Source organism: Trachemys scripta, chromosome 16, assembly GCF_013100865.1.
Source record: "Trachemys scripta elegans isolate TJP31775 chromosome 16, CAS_Tse_1.0, whole genome shotgun sequence".
Taxonomy (NCBI): Eukaryota; Metazoa; Chordata; order Testudines; family Emydidae; genus Trachemys; species Trachemys scripta.
This window is the reverse complement of record NC_048313.1, coordinates 10,143,800-10,161,854: the sequence shown is the minus strand read 5'-3', so window position 1 is coordinate 10,161,854 and position 18,055 is coordinate 10,143,800. Positions and strand designations below refer to the sequence as shown.

At 62.9% G+C, this 18,055-nt stretch overlaps 2 protein-coding genes across 4 annotated transcripts in view; both read right to left on the bottom strand.

Moving 5' to 3' along the window:
- The window catches only part of CRTC2 (CREB regulated transcription coactivator 2), a 25,261-nt gene extending 21,919 nt beyond the window's left edge, over positions 1–3,342 (bottom strand). Inside the window, exon 1 of one of the 3 annotated variants that reach the window (XM_034792516.1) lies at positions 3,111–3,342. In XM_034792516.1, the coding sequence (XP_034648407.1) occupies positions 3,111–3,275 (165 nt within the window). In that variant the 5' untranslated portion in view covers positions 3,276–3,342. Of the gene's footprint in view, positions 1–846; positions 1,421–3,110 lie in introns of those variants that run through there. The other 2 variants (XM_034792515.1, XM_034792517.1) reach the window with 2 other exon arrangements.
- A 2,961-nt stretch (positions 3,343–6,303) lies between these two features.
- Positions 6,304–13,309, bottom strand: SLC39A1 (solute carrier family 39 member 1). The gene is made up of 4 exons (XM_034792572.1): positions 13,241–13,309; positions 10,610–10,940; positions 9,730–9,860; positions 6,304–8,610 (listed from the first exon to the last, which is right to left on the bottom strand). The coding sequence occupies exons 2-4, from the start codon at positions 10,806–10,808 to the stop codon at positions 7,921–7,923; spliced, it is 1,020 nt and encodes a 339-aa protein (XP_034648463.1). The 5' UTR covers positions 10,809–10,940; positions 13,241–13,309; the 3' UTR covers positions 6,304–7,920.
- Between the last annotated feature and the right edge of the window lie 4,746 nt (positions 13,310–18,055).

Here is an 18,055-nt window from a genome sequence, read left to right as displayed (position 1 = left end):
GGAGACAAAGGATCGCTAGGGACTCATCTGCCCTGAGCAGGGTCCCAGAAGCCCAGCCAGGCGGGCGCCCAGGGCACCTGTCGAGCTCTGGCCAGTGAATCTGGCTCGCCAGCACCCAGGGGCAACGGGGCTCTGGCCACAGGCTGCAGCCAGGGGGGGGGTCTTAAAGCTGTGACCCACCGGGGGGAAGAGGGGGGAGAGGGGGGAGGCTTCAAGCCGTGCAGCTTCAAGCTGCAGAGCAGGTCTCTGCTCAAGACAGGACAAAGCGATGCTCCCATTGGCAATCCCGCTCCCCAGCGACTGGCCCTGCTCCCGAAGGAGAGAGGGGGCAGTAAAGGACAGGCAGGCGAGTTAGCGCTGGCAGCCTGGTGCCCACAGAGCAGGCACCACAAGGACACAGCCTCTCCTGGCCAGACAGTCCCATAGTCAGGGCAGAAAGGCTGAGACTGCCAAAGCGAAGGGGGTGTCTATGAAATTCCATCTCAGCCCCACAGAACCAGGAGGCAGAGATTCAACCCTGGCACCACTAAGTGCCCCCGTCCGGGCAGTTTGGTTCCACTGCAGAACCGACCGTCAGCCACCCAGCCCCTTGCCTGTCTCGCGTCACCCCGCAAAGGCCAATTCTCACCCACGACTCCCATAGCGAGCGCCTTGGCCATCAGATCTGCCGGGAACAAGGCCACCCACAGGAGCAGCAGAGACACCAACGCCAGTTCACTCATCCGATCCCCCTCGAGCCCTGGCTGAAGAGCTGCCGTGCAGAGCAGCTCAGAAGCCCCCGATCGTAAATTCCTCAGCTTAAAACCAGCAAAATCCTGACCCCAGAAAAAAGGGAGATTTAGTCACCAGCTGTCTCCGCAGCGCTCCGGGATTAGGGCTCCGAGCCTGCCTGGGTTCAGGGCTCGGGATTTCAGCTCCACGTCCCAGGGCCAGGGCCCCTGGCGGGAGAAAACCGAGTCAGCCCGGGGGCCGGGGGATGCTGCCGTCTGGCTCAGAGCAGGAGTGAAGAATTCCTTCCTGATCCCTCCAGCTGGTCCACTCCCCCCCGACACCGGAGCTCCGACTCCCCCGTCTTAGCACCGGGCCACAGCGCTAGTCCTGGGTAAGGGACATTTGCTTTGGTAAAGTGCTCTGGCAGAGTCCGTGCCATTGACGCAGACACGCCCCCGGGGGAGCCTCCGAACTCCAGCGGCAGACCCCGACCAGGCGCTCGGGGGAGGACAGCACCAGCTAGTTTGGAATAAACCAGCAGCAAAGACAAAGGCCCCGCACAGGGCACTAGCTGACAGCACCAACAGCACAGCCCCTGAACACGGCCCCAGAGAGGAGCCAGCTTCCAGCAGCTTGGTCAAGGCCCTGGAGACGGAACTCCCCTCTGCCCCCGCGGGTGGGGGCTCAGGGCGAAGCTGGGGTGCGGGAAACGGCCACTCCACAGAGCACACCTGACCTGGGACCCTGCAGGGCTCGGGACGGGGCTCCCAGGGATCAGGCTCCTACCGTGCAGAGACAGGCAGGACTGGTCCCTACAGCACGTGCTCCAGGATAGCATCTCACGCTACGTGCCCAGCCAAGAGCCCCGGCTCCTGCCACGCTCCTTGCCAGTCCTCCGCTAGCGGCTCTCTCCTTGTGCTGCCCACACGGCCCCTTGGCCTCAGTGGGCGCAGGGCAGCCCGTAGGAACGTCGGACGCACGCCTGAGCCGCTAGCTCACCCTGGATCTCTCACAGGTTTCCTGAGCAGCCAGTCCGGGGGCTCACCGGGCAGCACTGCAGGGCATGGGTCGCAGGGAGGGCAGTTCTGCCAGGTCCCCCAGCTCTGCTGTACATTAACCAGCTGTTTACTGTGCAAACAGGGCCCTGCAGCCTCTCAGCCAGGACCATGCTCAGCTGGCCCGGCTCTTCGAGACCACGGGGCTGGGAACCCCAGCCAGGCTCACGTCCCACTTGTGTGTCTGGGGCAGGGCTCACTTGGCCCGTCGGGGAGCGCTGGGCTCAGCACGCAGAGGGACAAATCGCTGCCCGGACCCAAGGAGCTGGCTCGGGAACCGCATTACGCCCCGGGCTCGGAGCAGTGACCCCGGTGACGGACGCCTCCCGAGGCATCTCCTGGCCTGCACTACGGCTGCCTCCGGCCCCCGGAGGGCTGCAACCCCTGCGCCAGACCTCCCGAATCCCACTCCGAACGCCGCTCCCAGGTGTGATCCCCTCCCTGCAGCCTCGCTCAAGCCCACGCGCTCCCCATTCACACCAGTTCAACCGCCCCCCCCCTTTTCAGGAGCTGGCTTCCCCACTGCCTAATGCCAGCCTCTCCCTGTCCCTTCACTGCCACGAATGAGACCCTCTGCAGCTCCCGCCACCTGGAAGGGCCCCCCCGGATCTCTCAGCTCCTGTATGTCAAATTGCAGCTGCAAACAGCTGTCCCCATGTGCCTGGCCCCCCCCCAGCTCTTCTGGGAAGGAGTCTGGCTGGAGCACGGAGGGGATGGCCTTCGCCTAGGATACAGCCTGGGACAGGAGAATCGGCGGCTCAGGCAACTGGCTGCTGGGCAAATCCCGGGTTTGGCGATGTTCACCCGTCCCCATCGCGTGCAAAGAAAAACGGGACCTGTCCCCCTCGCTGCTGGGGGGCTTCTCCTGCCCCCGGAGCCAGGTCAGCGGGGACCCAGCGCCGCCCCAAGCATCGCCCAGCCCCGGGCTCGGGTTTTCTCTTCCCCACTTCCGACCCTCGTCGGACAGCTCGACAAAGCACTGAGTGGGAGGGTCGGTCCCGAGCCTACGGGGAGGGCTGGTCTCGGGTGGGGGGAGCTCCCTGGTCCCACTCCCCGGATCACCCCCCGGCCGGCCCCTCGCGCTTTACCCAGCCCAGGGCTGCCCCGGCTGGGGGACCAGGGCAGGGCTGCCCGGGGCTCGGCTCGGGCCAGGAGCCGGCGGCGGGGCAAGCCCCCCGGGCACGAAGTCCGGCGTGTCCCCTGAGACCCCGGCCCGGCTCGTGGCGCTCCCGGGGGGCCGAGCGGCTCGCCACGTTCCCGGCCCCACGCGCAGGGACAGCCCGCGCCGGGCCCCGCTCCCGCTCCCGCCCCCCCTCCCGGTCCGCTCCGGTCCGGCCTGCTCACCCGCGTGGAGCCGATCTCCATCATCACCTCCTCGAAGGCCGCCGTCTCCTCCGCCTGCCGCTGCTTCTGCAGCGCGATCTTCTCGCTGAACTTGCGGGGGTTGGAGGCGCCGGCGCCGACCGAGGAGCCCGGCCCGGGCCCGGCCCCGGAGCCAGACGCCGCCATCTTCCCTGCTCAGGCAGCTCCTGCCGCCGCCTCGCAGGCCGCAGGCCTCGGCCGCACAACACGGCGGCGCGGGGCATCACGGGAGGCGTAGTTTATTTACCACCTCGCCCGCCGTTCTCCCCCTAGGGGGCCGCCGGCGGAAACGGACTACAGCTCCCAGAGCGCCTAGCGCGCCGCAGACGGGGACGCCGCCTAGGGCTGCTGGGAGTTGTAGTCCTGCGCAGGGAGGAAGCGCGCACTCTTCAGCGGCTGACGAGGGGCTCGGGGACTACAGGTCCCGCCCTGCACCGCGCGCCCTATAACTCACGCCTCAAGAATCCATCCCAGGCGGCCTGCACCGCACGGGCCCGCTCCGGCCTGGCAGGAGGGGGGTGGGGGCCGGGGGCTCCTGCTCTTGTTGCTAATAAGCGGCTTGAGCTGACGGTGGCTTTACACTGATACAACAGAGCCCCCCTACAGCTGGTGGAAGCTTGCAGCTGGAATTGCACAGGGCACTAGTGAACCTGGCCTGACTGCCCTTTGCACCACTGCCTAGTGCAAGGAAAGGGAACACGGCACACAGCACTCGTGAACCTGGCCACTGACTACCCCTGGCACCATTGCTGAGGCCAGGGGGAACAAACGCTCCCAGGATCCCCGCGCTGCGACTGATTCCCCCCCGCTGCCGTTCCAAGCACAAAGTGCAGTTCTTTGATCTGCTTCCACTCGTGAAAACACGTCGCACGGCCGACACCTCAGCCAGCATTTTTAAAAATTGCCAAGAGAATTTTCAGGAATCAGTTCCCTGCGCAATTCTCAGCCCGAGAGGAAAAGGAAGAGAAAAGGCACCACATGAAAGAGTCCAGTCAAGTGACTTCCACAGCCCTCAGGCAGAGGCGCGGGCTGCAACAGAACAGCCTCAGTCAGACTGAACAGCAAAGGCAAGGCACGCACACGCAGAGATTCCCCCGCTCCGCTGTAGCTCTGCTTTGCTCCGTAGGGCCAGGCGTGCGTTATCCGGCACCAAGCAGGGCCTTGGCCCTAAACCCATTTCAAAGCACTCTACAAACATGCACTGAGAAAACCTCATCAAACCTGGCTGAGATGGTGAAGAACGGCATCCCCTCCTCTCTGTTCTGGCTGGGGCAACAGGCCCAGAGCAGCGAAGGGACTTGCCCCAGGTCTCTTAAGGGATCTGTGTCAGGACCAGGAGTCCTGGAGCCGCTGGGCACGTTACAGTAGATAGCGTTTTACAATCCAACCTTGCGGGAAACAGAGTGAAATTAGCAACTGGGCTCCTTTCCAACCCATTCTGTGATACACTTCAACCTAAAAACGTCCCCCCAATGAACCTCCCCATCAAACCAAGCTCTGCTTTCCCGCGAGAGACCAGAGCTTTCCCAATGGAAAACAAACTCCAGAAGCAGCGGGGCTAGCATGCTGCCTCCCTGGCAACCTAGATACAAGCTGGCAGGCAAGCCGGGTTTGCAGCTGAAAGGCCTGTACAAGTGCTAAGCATGACTTGAGAGGGTAGTAAGCCCCGGAGATTTGTTCTAGCCCGGAGGGCTGCGAGCAGGGCTCGTTCAGTACGAGCCAAAAGCCTCCATCCTACTGCAGACAGGCAGGCTGTGGCACAGGGGGCTAGTGGAGGTTGTTGGTAAGTCCCTGCCCTCTGCTAGCATGCGTCACGGGCCTGCTTGGCACTTCTGTGAATTTCTTCTGCACAGCCAAGGGGCAGAGACTGCTGCTCTTGCCCAGATAGCTGGGTAAAGCGAGATGCCCCATAGGTTTGGAATTTGGCCCCTCTCCCCTGTTACAGCTGCACAGCAGGTCAGCTGAGCTGGGAGCGTCTGTGCAAACAGTGCCTAGCTCAGCATGTCTGGGAGCATGGCCCCAGGGTTCTCCTCCGCACTCCCCTCAGCCAGGTGCGGCCCAAAGCTGGCAGCAGGGAGAGGCAAAGGCCCGAAATCAGGGGACAGGCACAAAGCATTCCTGCAGACAATGTAAAAAGCTGGGGGAATCCCTTCCCTCAGTGTCAGAGAGTTTCCTGGGTCATTTCTGATGCAAACGTTTTTTAACTGCAGGTATGAGGGGCTGGGGCCAAAGGCACAGAGATCGTAGGTGACGTCGGCACTAACACGAGTGACATTTGGGCCCCTCTGTTACTCCAGAGTCTGGCTTTGTCCTGCTTCGTGAAACTGACCAAGCGCTGGCCCAAGGTCCCTATGGACCGGGTACGCCGGGGGAACTGGGTAAACCGATGTGAGGCGACAAGGCAAGGATGGTGCTTTTAAGTCCTGGCACTGGGCTGAGTGGCTATCTGTAGACGTAGGTGTGAACGGGGGGGACAGAAGCGGCAGGATTCAAACCCCGTTAGCAGCAGAGGGGCTCACGGCTGGCCCAGAGGGCTCTGCTCTCACGGACCCGCTTCGGCACTGCCCAGGCAGGAGTTAAAGATGAACACGCTTACGCCAAGGTACTGCCGAGTGCATTAAGGGATTACCGGGGGATTGCCGAGATTTGTGCAGGAGGATAACAGCGCTGCGAACATGCAGGGACCATGCAGAGCGGCGGCTCCCTCTAGAGGCGACGTGGATGCTCCTGCGCGGATGAGGGCTCTGCCGTGCCCCACCACCACCTCGCTCAGTAGGGCTGACAGAAAGGGGCCTGCCGTCCTGGAGGCCCCCTTGGCTGTGTCAGAGCAAATAGCGCGCACCAAGCTGGGATGGAGATCGACCTCGCTCAAGCCCGCTGCCCTTGCACCCCGAGGGTCCTGTAATGCGCTCTGAGCTCCAGCTTTGGGCCAAGCGCACCAGGGCCTTTTCAGGACCCACACGGACATGGCGTGGGCAGCTGGCTAGAGCCACATAGCTAAGCCTGTCTGTGCACCCCGGACGGACACAGGCCCAGGCCTGGTGCTGATTCGGGGGAGGGGGAGACACGTCACCCATAGAGAAATGGCTCTTTAAAAAACAGGAGCCGTCACTGCCCTGGAGATCTGACCTGGGGGGGAGGAGGGGGGAGGTTAAAAACACAGCACCCAAGAAGCTACAGAGATTAAAGTCATTTTATTTTTCAAATTCTCAAAGTTTCTCTGTCAGTATTTTAACCAAACAGCTGCGTTTCCACCAGCAAGGCGGGAAGGAGAAACAGGCAGTTAGTAAAATAGACTCTCTGTACGTAAAGCGGCTAGGCGTGGCTTTCCTACCACCTCCCAGGCAGCTGGAAAGAGGCTGTTTATAAAAATAGTGTTGTGGGGTTAAGGCCGTTCGATGGTGTAGCCCAGGAAGCCAGGTCTGCACTGTAGATGCTGGAAGCTCTTTGAGGCAGGCCCATCTTTTTGTTCGGTATCCGCGCAGCTCCTGGCACCTTGCGGTCTTGGCCCGGCCCAGGGCGACACCAGTGGCTCCATTGGAAGACTCCATGCGGGAAGGGGACCACGCTGGATGGCTCTAAGGCACTTTTATACCGGTACGAGCAGGGGACTGCCCCGGCACTGCTCCGGTAGGGACATCCCCCCAACCACAGGTACAGGAACTGGTACCCTCCAGCGGGTGTGAACCGGCGCCACGTCACTGATCTCACTGGCTGAGCTAGGCCGCCGGCCCGGTGCGTATAACTAGGCCACAGATTCAGTCTTTACTCTGTAGTCCTTAAAAAAAATAATTCATCATTCCCAGCTCCTCTTCTCAGCCGTCACACTGCACCAAGGTTGGGATCACGGTCCCCCAGTTACAGATGGGGAAACTGAGGCACAGAGGGTGAAGTGATTTGCCCAAGATCGCCCAGGGCACCGCCAGGAATAGACTCCAGGGCTCCTGAGTCCCAGTCCAGTGCTCTAGCCACTAGGCCACACTGCCCTCCGATTGGCTGAAAACTGCAGTGGGAGGGGAGCGGAAGGAGGCATTGGCACTGCAGGGCACAGGGCGATGGCCCAGGCCCAACCCGCTACCCAGCCCAGCAGCATGGAAGACTGCCGGGCAGCCAGCCCCATGCCGCCCTGCACTCTCCTGGCTGAGGGCTCGGCTAGGAACATGCCGTCCCGGCCTTCCCGGGGATGGGGAGGGAAATGCTGCCAGCTGGGCAACCGCCCCCCTGCCACGGAGCTCAGGGCAGCGAAGCTACCACAGCCCCCGGTGCCCCCAGCTCAGCCAAGCATGCGCCCGAGGGCTTTGCGGCAGGGTTACGGGCAGTGCTCGTATTGAAGAATCCTCCGACTCTCCCCCAGCATGGCCAGGCTGGGGCCCTAGAGGAGCCATGCCAGGGTGGAGGAAGCTGCCCTGAGCCCCTGGCAGGTTTAGATTCAGGGGGCGCTGGGATCAATCCATGGGTCCTGGCAGCAGGCAGGGTGCAGAGGGACCGACCAGCACTCTACCAGAGCAGGACCCCCAGCATTTCCTCCAGTGCAGGGCCAGACCCCGCCAGTCCTGAGATCCATCCCACGCTGCTGGCAGCAGGGGCACAAGTGCCAGAACTCCTGCCGACAGGGCGGACATGCTGCTCCTTGGCCGAGGCTGGGGAATCGCTTCTCCGCGGGGCTGCGGCGGGAGGGTTCCCAAGCACCAGACCCGGGTCAGAAGGCAGCTGGATCCGCCAGGAACCGCCGCAGGGCTGCATCTGCCCCCACAGTCCTGGTCTGTCCCTGGCAGTGGGGGCCGTGGGCAGCTCAGATCTTGATGAAGAGGATGCTGGTGACCAGGGCGAAGCCGGCGAGGAGCAGGATGACCTTGAGGATCCGCTGCTCGGAGGAGCCGAGCTCGTGCGGCAGGATCTCCATGAAGGTGATGTAGATGAAGGTGCCGGTGGCCAGCCCCTCCAGCACACTGCGGGAGAGCTGGTGCAGGGCGCCCGAGGTCTCCGTCAGGGCCACCCCCAGGCCGATCCCCAGCGGGGACATGAGGGCGAAGAGCAGCAGGCAGCCGACCACGGCCCGGGGGCGCAGCCGGCCTTGCAGCAGCTTGAGCGAGAGGCTGAAGGCGATGACGCACTTGTGGATGAGCAGGGCCAGGCAGATCTCCAGCACCTTGGCGCTGGCCTGCTGCAGCCCCACGGCCAGCCCCTCGAAGACGGAGTGCAGCGAGAGCGAGAAGACCAGGATGAAGGAGCGGATGGCCGAGTGCGCATTGAAGTCAACGTGCACGTGGGGGCGCTCCTGGGCAGAGCCCCAGGCGGGGCGCAGGGGCCCCTCCTGCCAGTGCTGGGACTGCACGGTGCTGTCCTGGGCCGAGGCCCCCAGTAGAGCCCGCGTCTCCTCTAGGGAGCCAGACTGGTCCTTGTAGGCCAGCACAATCTGTTCCATCACCAGCACCAGGAAGAAGCCCATGGCCAGGATGAACTCCTGCAGGGGGAACTGGAGCTGCAGAGGGAAAAGGCAGGTCAATGAGGAGCTCGGCACCTCCCGCTCCTGCCCGGGCCCACAGGCCTGGTGCCAAAGGTCCCCAGGTGCCCCGTCCCCTCGCCCCAGGGCCTCACCTCCTGCCCGCCTGGGGCGAGAGCCACCCCCGCCCCTGCAACAGCCATCTTGCCGCTATGCATGCGACACCCCTCGGGAGGTGGGGGGCAGAGCAGGGGGGCCCCCATTTCCAGTTCCAGAGGGTTCAGCGCCACCGGTCGCAGGGGGCACAATGCACTGTCCCCACCTGCATGCTGCAGCTCCCCCCGCCACAGCGAGGGGCCCGGCTGGAGCATGGGGGCCTGCCCCCAGCAGCGAGCGGGGAGTCAGCTTTTCCCTTTGCAGGTTCCCGGGGCATTGCTAGGATTTTAATCAGACCTCGGCCCAGCCTAGCCCCTGGCTTCCCCCACACACCCCCGAGCCAGGCGCCCCAGAACGCCCCCCCCCCTCCCCCAGTGATGCTGGAGCAGAAGGCATCACTGCCGAGAAGCCGGGGCCGCGGCTGCCAGGAAGCCGCGTGGGAAGGCCAGGCGGGGGCGAGGGGGGGAAGGATCTTCAATGAGGCAAACGGCTCCAGTGAGTCACCACAAGCCCCTGCCGTCCGATAGGCCAGACTCTGCCCGGCCCAGCACCCCCCCCCCCCCAGTCATTGCAGGGACACCGGATTTGCAAACAGCAACAGGTCCTGGCCACTGGCAGCCCTGCCCAGCCCCAGAGCCCCCTCCCCACCCCACCCCACTGCAGCCAGGAGCTCTGCCTCTCAGCACACAGAGCATCCCCACTGCCCCCCAGCCATCCCCCATTCCATAGCCCTGAAAATCCCACTTCAGTCAGAGCCTCGGTGCTTCCCGCCAGGGCTCCCCACAAACCACCCGCCCCAGGCCTGTGTCCAGAGCCCCACAGCTTCCCCTCAGCCCCCGACCAGACCTGAGCGTGCAGCAGCAGGGGGTCTCCCACAGAGCCCACCAGGGATCAGGGCAGCGCCTGGCCCGACGGGGACCCCGGCTCTGGGTGCTCCCATTACACAGACCAGAAGGAGCATTGTGCCCGTCTCGTCTGGCCTCCGGCATCGCACGCACTTACCGTGACTCTCAGGGACGCCAGCGCTTCGTTGATGCTCGCCAGGTAGTCGGGGACCAGATCGAGGAGGCAGGTCGCTAGGAACACGCCACCCGCAAAGCAACTCACCAAGCTCAGGACCTTTCTGCGCGTGTCTGGCAGGGAGGGAGGGAGACACGAATGACGAGCCCAGGCAGGGAGACGCACGGCTCTGCTGCTCTGCCAGGGTGCCAACGTGTCTTGCCAGCCAACTGGGCAGCGAGCTGGGCTCCAAGATGGGACCCCTTCAGGGTCCGATCGAGCCTGCGGGCGACGAGCGAAGCCACGTGCCGCTCGGCGAGTTACGAATGCACAGTCTGCCCCAAGCACTGCCCGGCCAGTGACGTTTCGGTGGGGGGGGCGGGACACAGACGCAGCCGGGCGCCTGGAGCCCATCAAACAGAGCCCCTGTCCTGGAACGCCAGTGCATTTCCCCAGCCCCATCTCTCTGCCCTCCGGCCCCAGGTGCCACTAGCCAGGAGGACGCCCAGGCTCCGGCTCAGCGGCAGTGAAATGCTGCAGGGTTCTCAAGGCTTCCGGCTGCCAGCGGCGTCCCCCGCAAACCTCCCCCCGGGCAGCGGAGCCGAGGAAGGGGCTAGCAGAGCCCCCGGCGGCAGAACAGCCAGCAGGAGCCTGGCTTTGATCCTGCCTCCACCACTGACCCTGGGTGAATCGCTCTGGTCTCAGCCGTCCCCCCCACCCCACCCCACCCCACCGCGTGCCCTGGGGGTGATCGTGCTGCCCCAGACCCTGGGTCTGGCTGCTTAGTCACCAGACACTTGGAGCCCGGGGCCAGGGCCGCCTCTTCGCCGTGCTGAGCGGCAGCTGCCCCGGAGCCTGGCGCTCCCCGCAGGCCGGGCCTTACCCAACGAACCGGCCCCGCTCCCGTGTGGCCGGAAGACACAGAGTGGAGCTAGGCCGCACAAGATGGTCAGCAGCAGCAGCGTCACCAGGGAACCCAGCTTCACCTCCAAGCCCGTGGGGGACCGGAGTGCAGCCATGCTGGAGCCAGGGCTCCAGGTCATCTGCTCGGAGTCGGCCCTGGGCCCCGGCCACTCAGCCATGGCCCCGGAGCGGCTGGAAAGGCCTCTCCTGCTCCCTGTGTTCCCCTCGGGGGGGGGCGCACGGCCCGGCAGAAGTCTCGGCCTGCCTCCGAAAGCGAGGGGAGAGAGTGTCCTCCGTGAGCAGCGTCTGCCCTGCGAACGCAAAACAGACATCAGCAGACCCAACTGTGGCTGGCCAGCCACACCCCCCCACACCGATGCCACAGGGGGACCAAAGCACCCCGTGCTCCAGGGGCTCTCACTCTCGCAGGCACCGTGGGCCGGGCTGAGCCATCCGGACCCCGAACCCCCAGTTCAGTTACGGGTTTAACCCTAGCCCCAAAACAGCTGCTCCAGGATGGCCCCGCCGGTGCCACGGGGCTCAGGGGAGCAGCGCAGGGCGGCTGGGACGGGGTTCCTAGCTGCGGGGGTTTCCCCAACACAAGACAGGGCACCAGCCCCTTTTGTCAGGTGCTGCCCCAGAAGAGGCCATCTAGGAAGGATCCCCCCAGAGCAGGAACAATTAACCACCCAGCCCGAGTTCCCCCCCACCAGGCCAGGAACGGATGAGCTTAATACACTTCCCTCCACCCCCCAATCTCCTAGCAAATCTCAGCTCCCAGGCACTTCCGACCTCTGGTTACAGCATGTGACTCATCCCGTTCCCAGCACATTCCTCCTGGGTGAGGCTGCCCTACAGGAGACCAATGGGCCTTAACCCCCTGCCCCCAAGGTAGGGCTGGCACCAGCTGGGGAAAACAGACCCTGCTAACTCCTGTGGGGCGCACCAGGGGGAACTTGGCCCCTTGTCTGGGAAAAACCCAGAACAAGGAGATTTCAGGACGCGCGCCCTGACCCAAGCCAGCAGGCATTTAGCAGGAGGGCTAGGATCCCAGCCTGCCCTCAAGCTAGCTGGGAATTTCGGGACTCCAGGGACCCAGGAAAGGAAGCCCACATGCCCGCCCGGATTTGCCCGAAGTGTCCTGAGCAAGTTCGGGCAAGTTCTCCGGGGTGCAAAGCCAGCGCCGGCTCTGAGCTCTGCCAAGTCATCCAGCCAACAACGCTGGGAATTTTGAACCCTCTCCCACCCCCAGACAACCAATAGTCTTAAGATCAAAGTTCCTTGGGAGTATTTATAAGCGGGTCTGCAGGGCACAGGCTGGTACTTCCTAACGAGCGGGGTACGGCCACCCCGAGAGAGGGGCAGCAATTCCAAAACATCCGGACAGGATGGGAAAGGCACGGACCTGTCTCCACTCAGGGAAACCTTCACTCTTCCTCTCACCATGCTCCGGGAAGAGCTGCTACCCGGGACAGGCCACGTACAGCACTTCGTGGCTCTGTCCACACCACCTCCTGGCAAGAGCTCCGCCGTGCCCATCCCCAGAGGAGCGGGACCCACTCCTTGGTTGGCCTTAACTACTAAATCACATGTGCCTTGGGAGGGCACCGCACTTAAGCGGTATTAGCCCGTTTCATGGAGAAACTGAGGCACAGAAAGGCAGTGGCCCAAACACACAGGGCATCAGGCCTTCCCGGCTCCCAGTGTTCACCCCACCCCTGACCCCACAGCAGCGCCAACTTCTCCCAGCCCTCCTCAGTACCAACAACATCTAGTTCTCATGACTGATGTGACGTCATGTGACGGGGGAGCCATCACCGCCTACAGCTGGGGGGCTTTCCCGAGGGTGACCCTAGGTGCCAACAGAGAAGTCCAGGAGTCCCCCGTCCCGCTCGGTGCCCCTGAAAGCTGTTCATGCCCCCCGGGGGCGCACAGCCCAGGGGAGAACTCCTGGCCTGGACATGGCTCGAGTCCGACCTGGCACCACTGCCCGGAACTTCGCCTCTTCCGGAGATCACACGCTGCGCTTCTAAAAATACCCGTCCCCAGAGAGCGAGCGACTGGCTGGTCCCGTGGGCGAACCCGGAGAGCAGCCATGCTGGACAGGCTGGGTCAGCTGCTACCAAGAGCCCCGGGCTGTCAGGGGGCCCCCGCAAGGCCAGGAGGGGCAGGTCTTTAGCAGCCCTGGGCCGGCAGCACAAACACAGACTGGGCGGGGGGGGGGGGCGTACCCTCCCCCCCACCTGTAGAAAACCAACCCAGACCCAGCTGGAGAGCAAGCGGGGGTGGGGGATGTGGGCCTGGGGGGTCCTACAGGGTCTGGCCCTGGGTGCAGCCAGGGCGCAGGGGGAGGCTGGAAGGGGGGGGGTCAGNNNNAGGGGGGGTCCGGCTGGGGGGTGGCTGGAAGGGGGGGTCCGGCTGGGGGGAGGGGGCGGCTGGGGGCCCGGCTGGAAGGGGGGGTCCGGCTGGGGGGGGCGGCTGGAAGGGGGGGGGCCGGCTGGGGGGAGGGGGGCCCGGCCCTGCCGCCCCAGGCCTGGGAACGGGGTTCCTCGCTGGGGGGCGGGACTCGGGACTCAGGCCCGGCCCGGGGGCTCCCCCCGCCCGGACTCACCTTCGCTACTTTGTCTCCGGGCCCGGTGCGGGCTGTGGCTGAGCGTTCGGAAGGGGCGTGGCCGGGGAACCGCTTTCCGCCAATGGGGAGGCGGAGGACCGGCGAGTGGCATCGCACAGGGGCCAATGAAAAGCAAGGCGATCCAGAGCCCGCCCCCCCTCACTGCCCCCCAGCCCAGGGGCAGCGCCCCCGTGCCAGGCCAGGCTCCAAGGCCATGTCTACACTAGGGGTAGTGACCCTGCACACTCCTCATGGCACATGTGGGGTCCGCTCCCTGCACGTCCCAACAAAGAGCAGCGTGGGGGCGAGGGAGGTGGGTCTGTGCCCCACACGGCTCTTGGTGCGCCCGAGCCAGGCACAGGGTCCCGCTCCTTCGCCCTGCCAGAGCCTTTCACCTCCGGGTGCAGAGACCCACTGCAGGGCGGGCAGCCGGCTTTGCACCGGGGCCTGACCCCTCCACGCCACCGCCAGTGTGGACGAGGCCTAGGCAGAAGGTGCACTGCTAACACGTTTACATCCCAGTGCGGACGCGGCTGTTGGAGCGCCCAGCCCCTGCCAGCTAACCCATGTTACGAGCGACAGCTGACAACGCCAAGTCCGTGCAAGTGTGGCCCACCCCCACGCCCTGGTCACCCTGTCCCGGATAACTTCTCAAAGCTGCAGCCGGCCTGTTCCAAAATGTCAGGGAAGGCTCTAAAGGAACAGGAGGACTTGTGGCACCTTAGAGACTAACACATTTCTTTGAGCATAAGCTGTCGTGGGCTACAGCCCACTTCATGGGATGTATAGAATGGAACATATAGGGAGGAGACATATATACATACAGAAAGCATGAAAAGGTGGGAGTTGTCCTACCAATTCTAAGAGGCTAATGAATTAAGAGAAAAAAAATTTGTAGTGATAATCAAGATAGCCCATTACAGACAGTTTGACAAGAGGTGTGAGGATACTTAACATGGGGAGATAGATTCAATGTGTGTAATGACTCAGCCATTCCCAGTCTCTATTCAAGCCTAAATTGATAGTGTCTAATTTGCATATTAATTAAAGTTCAGCCGTTTCTCGTTGGAGTCTGTTTTTGAAGCTTTTCTGTTGCAAAATTGCCACCTTTAGGTCTGTTACTGAGTGGCCAGAGAGGTTGAGGTGTTCTCCTACTGGTTTTGGGTTTTTTAGGGAAGGTTCTAGTCTTCATTGGACAAACCCGGGTGATTCTGGAGAAAATCAGTGGGGAAATGGAGGATGCAGGGCCAGGGCCACCCAGGGGGGAACAGGACAGTTTTCCCCAGGCCCCGAAACCGAGCGGCATGGTGATCTGGCACGGGGGGTCCTGTGACTGGGCCAATCCTGAGCCGTGCTGCGACCCTGCGCACCAGGTCACGATGCCTGGAGCAGGAGCTGCTGCTGCAGGGGATGTGTGGGGCTCCCCTAACCACACCCCAACGCTGGGGCCTTTCCCCTCAGGGGTCACTTTCTTGGCACGGTAGCGGGGGGCTTCAGTTGCAGATTTTGCCCCTGGGCCCTAAAAACCTCTTTGCAACTCTGAGAGCCCCAGACAGCTAGTTAGCAAACCCAGCCGCTGATGGCCCCATAACACCTTCCAGCAACACCCTGCCCCTCAGCTCTGTCCTGCCCCGCTCCCCCTGCTCGAGGGCAGCGCGCTGACCCCTGAAGGACAGCTCCCAGCCAAAGGAAAAGAAGCAGTGATGGTGGGGGAAAGAGTGAGATTGGGGGTAGGGGAAGCCTGTTTTTGCTGTGCCTTGTTCCCCATCAGTAACCCCTGGGATCCGGGGCTTGTCCAGCCGTGAGGGGTCATAGGCAGAGCGTCATTTGGAATGAAAGAGGCGCTGGGGCTATGAATTGCCAGCCCCAGAGGTGCCGGAGCTCAGCCCTGGAAGCCTGGATACACATTAAGCCCTGGGTTTAGGTGGCTGCCCCAGTACCACTGCCCAGTTCTGATCCAGCCCCTCCCTGCCCCCCACTGGCTCCTGAATTACACCAGCCCGGGGGAGTGAGAGGAGGATCCGGCCCTGGGCAGGATCCTGCCGAGCCCGCCTGCATCCTGGGACAAAGCACTTTTCTTCGCACTGGCTGCACAGAGCTGCCTGCAGCCCCACCTCAGGCGGGTCAAGGTCCAACCTCCTCCACCTGCCAGCGAGCTGCTTAAAAGGGCAATGCCAGCCTTTCCTTGGCACAGCCTGGGGCTGGCAGCTCAGTGCTGGCTAATGGGCCCAGCCGTGTGCCTGGGCTCTGCCAGATAGCGACCCCCCAGCAACTTCCCAGCACTGGTGTTGGTGCCCTCCCCTCATCCTCATCTACTGTGATCTCATTTATCCCCCCCCCACGCCGGTCTATCCCTCCATCCCCTACCCACCCATCACCTAGCTAGCTAGCTATCCATCCCCGCACACTCCCCTCTGGCTATCCCTCCAGCCCCTACACACCCATCACCTAGCTAGCTAGCTATCCATCCCCCCAAACTCCCCTCTGGCTATCCCTCCATCCCCTACCCACCCATCACCTAGCTAGCTAGCTGTCCATCCCCGCAAACTCCCCTCTGGCTATCCCTCCAGCCCTACCCACCCATCACCTAGCTAGCTAGCTATCCATCCCCCCAAACTCCCCTCTGGCTATCCCTCCAGCCCTACACACCCAGCATCTGTCTAAACTAACCTATCTAGCCCCCCATGACCCCCATCTAACTACCCATCCCCATACACCCCCCAGCTATCTAGCTATCCATCCAATCTAGCTAGCTAGCCCCATACACCCCCAGCTATCTAGCTACACTCCCCCCCCACACACACTCACTGCTATTGTGTAACGATCATCCCCCCAGCTCTCTTTACCCCCACTAGAGCCAATGCACTTTGTAAATGGAGACTCAAAGCCCCAGCACCCCTGGGGGAGCCAGACGGGGCTGGGGCCAGATTTTAGCAGGAGTGCGAATCAGATCTTGGTGAGATCTCCTGAGCCCTTCAGCGCGTCCCCTTCCTTCGCTAATGAGACAAAACTCCCCCGGGGCTGCCCCCCCCACCCGCTGGTGCCACTTCATAGACTCCACTGACAGCCGGAATGTACCGGGGCGAGGTCAGCCCGAGGGAGCAGTTTGCACAAGCTACAAAGGACCCAGGGTTTGCTGCAGTAAAGTTACACTGATGGGACCAGCAATTTCAGCAGGGTGGGTCTGTGCGTGTGACACCAGAGGTGCAGGGCCGGCTTTAGGCCAATTCCACCAATTCCCCCGAATCGGGCCCCGCGCTTAAGAGGGCCCCGCGCCTAGAGGCACGGTCGCCCAGAGTGGGGGGCAAGTGGCAGAGAATCCCTTCCCTGGCTAGAGGCACCTTTTTAATTTTTACTCACCCGGCGGCGCTCCAGGTCTTTGGCAGCGGGTCCTTCACTCGCTCCGGGTCTTTGGCAGCACTTTTGCGGCGGGTCCTTCAGTGCCGCCAAAGACCCGGAGCGAGTGAAGGACCCGCCGCCAAAGACTAGGAGCGCGGGCCGGTGAGTACAAGCCCCACGTGTTTGTTTGTTTTTTTTTAACGTGGTCTTTTTTTTTTTTTTTAGTCGTCCCTCTCGGGGCCCCGTCGAAACTGTTCGAATTGGGCCCCGCACTTCCTAAAGCCGGCCCTGCAGAGGTGAATGTGTGCCTGCGCACGAGACCCTGTGTGTGTGTGTGTGTGAGAGAGAGACCCTGTGTGTGCGAGATCATGTGACTCCAAGTGTGACCCTGTATGTGTGAGAGAGAGACCCTGTGTGTGTGTGAGATCATGTGACTCCAAGTGTGACCCTGTATGTGTGAGAGAGAGACCCTGTGTGTGTGAGATCATGACACTCCACGTGTGACCCTGTGTGTGTGAGAAGATCATGTGACTCCACGTGTGACCCTGAGTGTGTGTGAGAGAGACCCTGTGTGTGAGATCATGTGACTCCACGTGTGACCCTGTGTGTGTGAGAGAGATCATGTGACTCCACGTGTGACCCTGTGTATGTGAGAGAGAGACCCTGTGTGTGTAAGATCATGACACTCCATGTGTGACCCTGTGTGTGTGAGAAGATCATGTGACTCCATGTGTGACCCTGTGTGTGTGAGAGAGATCATGTGACTCCACGTGTGACCCTGTGTGTGTGAGAAGATCATGTGACTCCACGTGTGACCCTGTGTGTGTGAGCGATCACGTGACCCAGTGTGTGATTGGGCGGATGCCTGCCATGGACTAGTGCATGCTGGCAGGGTGGGTGGTGCTGCCGCCCGATGGGCTGGCCATGCCGGGAAGGATGCGGGGCCTGGGTTAAGCATGGGAGGAGGGACAGCATGAGGCTCCCGCAGGTCACTGGACCAGGCTTGAGGTGCCCGAGCACTGTAGCTGTCACACACACAGGACACCACAACCTGGCCTGTTTGCTTCTTCCCTCCCCAATCTGCCGCCCCAGCCCGAGGGGCCGGGGAGAAATACGGGGGCTGAGCAGCACCGGGGGACAATGCGTAAGAAGGGGCACCCCGCACTGACGCACCTCCCTTTGCCGGGGGGCGTTGGAGAGCAACACCCAAGGCCCTCTCCCCACAGCCCCTGCCCCCCTCTTTGCAGGGCTCCCCACTCCCCAGGCATAGTCCTGGGGCTGCAGCCCTGTGTCTCTGGGCCCGGGGCCCTTGCAGGGAAATCCAGTCCATTGGCTGCCAACAGCCAAGCCCGAAGCCTCCACCCGCCACACACGCTGGCAGCTAAAGCCCCTGCCTCGGCCGGGTGCACTGGGTGCCAAGGAGCCCTTTGCCCTTTTAAGGCCCCGGGGTGGGCGTTGGCTGGGGCTGTCCAGGAT